Genomic DNA, 2,270 nt, shown 5'->3' with positions numbered 1-2,270 from the left:
TTCTCTCGTATTTCCTTGTTCTTTTTAGCCAAATCCTACACAATTTACATTATGAATATGTTAGTCTTCATACAATTGCATCAATATGGTAAGTGACTCAAAGATGACATACCTTATTTTGTTGAGTCATCCATATGTCGACGGCGCTTTCCAATTCCGCTGGGATGACTTGTCCAAAGTGTTGCATCGACTGTAGAATGCTTTCCTTCATATCGTCGTCTTGGATTTTAAGAGATTTATTCACCATATGCTTGTGATTTCTCAACTTTTTCCCGAAGTCCATGAATGCGCACCATTTAATATCATCCATCAGTAGATGGGGTGGCGGCCAAAATCGCACCCATGCGCAGGAGACACATCAAGTGGCGGCCAAAATCTCTCTCTTTCCATATTAGGGTTTTCCAACTCCCAATTGTAATAGGTCTCAAAACCCTACGAAATCCCTAGGTTTACTACTTTGCCAAGGACTTCTAAAACTTATAAATAGACCCTTAAGCCTCTAGAATAGACATGCTTTGTAAGGAGAAGAAGAGGAGCTCTTGAAGTTCAAGTTTTGGGTTTATTCTTTTCTTTTCTTTTCTTTTCTGAAGATGTTTAACATCAACTCTATGTGTAGCTAATTTATTTAGTAGGGGTAGATTGAAGCCCTAGTTATGTTTAATTAATATTTCAATATTGGCGCCTTTGTGATGATATTGTTGTGCTATTTAACTTGGTTAATACCTGCTTGCATGAATTCCTCATATGTGTGTGCCTGATCAATATATGCATGTGGTATGGACTAGTTAGTTAGATCAATTTGGATGACCGAGTCTTGGGTTTAACATAAGTAACAAAAGGATCCACACCGCGATTCTTGGGTTAATCAACATGGGGAACCGGGAGTATACACCCATGCCCTAGGCCTCATGTGTTTGTCGATTTCCATAGAACATATGCTTTTTTAAAGAACAACTTAGTATATACCATGCTAAATCCTTTAGGAAAGAAAAGAGTTAGAGTATACACCCATGCCTAACTCGTTACTTAGGAAAACCTATAGCTTAAGGAGTATACACTCATGCCCTTAGGTTGACAAACAATAGATATGCATAACATGATCAAAGCATTGACATATTGTTATATTAGCTGAATATAATTAGTGGTGGATATCAAAGCCCTACCTTTTTATCATTATCAACTCAATCAATCTTTGTTTTACTTAAGGAATTTATTTTTAAACGAAAATTCAGCAATCATCGTAGGAATGATCCTGTACATGCACCATATACTACTATGTTGACCTTGTGCACTTGCAGGTAAAACGTACAATGATTTACCTATTAATTTAGGTAGATATTTGCACAACAAACAATAACTTACATCAAACACATACCATTAACATGTTCCAGATTTCTTCCCTTTTGTGATCTGAAACCTGCTTCCAAGTAAGTGCACCTATGCCTACAATACCACTAGTACGAACAAGATTTCTAGCGCACCTACGTAATTTCTGACCGCTTAGACCTACGGGCTGACCCACACTATCGAACTCAACGACAATCCTCTCTCCCCTTTCCATACCCCACATATTAAGTGGACCACTTACGGTGCACGCATGAAATTTATTTTCTTTATCTGTATATATGTTTAACACATGAATCTCGTATAAGGTTATATGTAATAATTATAGCATATGAACGACATCATTGTAAGATTTTATAACATAAATAAATACGAAACATATACGTACCTATTGTTTGGACCTCATTACGTACTAACACAGGATGATCATCCGGCTCCTGCATGTCATCTGTCACATGATCTTGCCCATCTGGCTCATGTGTGTCATCTATCTCATGATCCCACCCATGTGTGGAGTGAGGCCTATTCTCATCATCGCCATTGAACAGATTGAATTGTGGATCGATTAACCTATCTGTGTTAGTATATAAATGTTGATCATTAGCCCATTCACCGTCATCATGAACTTGGTCCTGAGGTGGTATAGGTTGGTATATTTCGGCCTGTAGGTCCTGTGTTTCATTGACGTCGTACGAAGCTGACTGTTGTGACGACGGTCTTTTCACCGGAATCATTCGTATTGGTAACTTCAAGTATGTTTTTTTCCTTGGCACCTTTTTCTCCTACAAGATAAACAGGGAAGGTGATATGACATTCAAATACATTACAATAAATATATATACAATTATTGTGATTACAAACAATTATAATAATTTAAAAAAAAAATGGATACCCATGTCGTTTAGAGGTAGGTCATTTGGTCTTTT

General features: G+C 37.2%; 1 protein-coding gene across 1 annotated transcript in view; it reads left to right on the top strand.

Annotated features, from left to right (window-relative positions):
• The first annotated feature begins 2,238 nt into the window (after positions 1–2,238).
• The window catches only part of LOC132185319 (uncharacterized), a 1,432-nt gene continuing 1,400 nt past the window's right edge, over positions 2,239–2,270 (top strand). The window contains exon 1 of the mRNA XM_059599108.1: positions 2,239–2,251. Coding sequence (XP_059455091.1) covers positions 2,239–2,251 — 13 coding nt within the window. The remainder of the gene's footprint in view (positions 2,252–2,270) is intronic.

This window comes from Corylus avellana, chromosome ca6 (genome assembly GCF_901000735.1).
Source record: "Corylus avellana chromosome ca6, CavTom2PMs-1.0".
Classification (NCBI taxonomy): domain Eukaryota; kingdom Viridiplantae; phylum Streptophyta; class Magnoliopsida; order Fagales; family Betulaceae; genus Corylus; species Corylus avellana.
The sequence above is the reverse complement of the archived record's forward strand: the minus strand, read 5'-3'. Positions and strand labels throughout refer to the sequence as shown.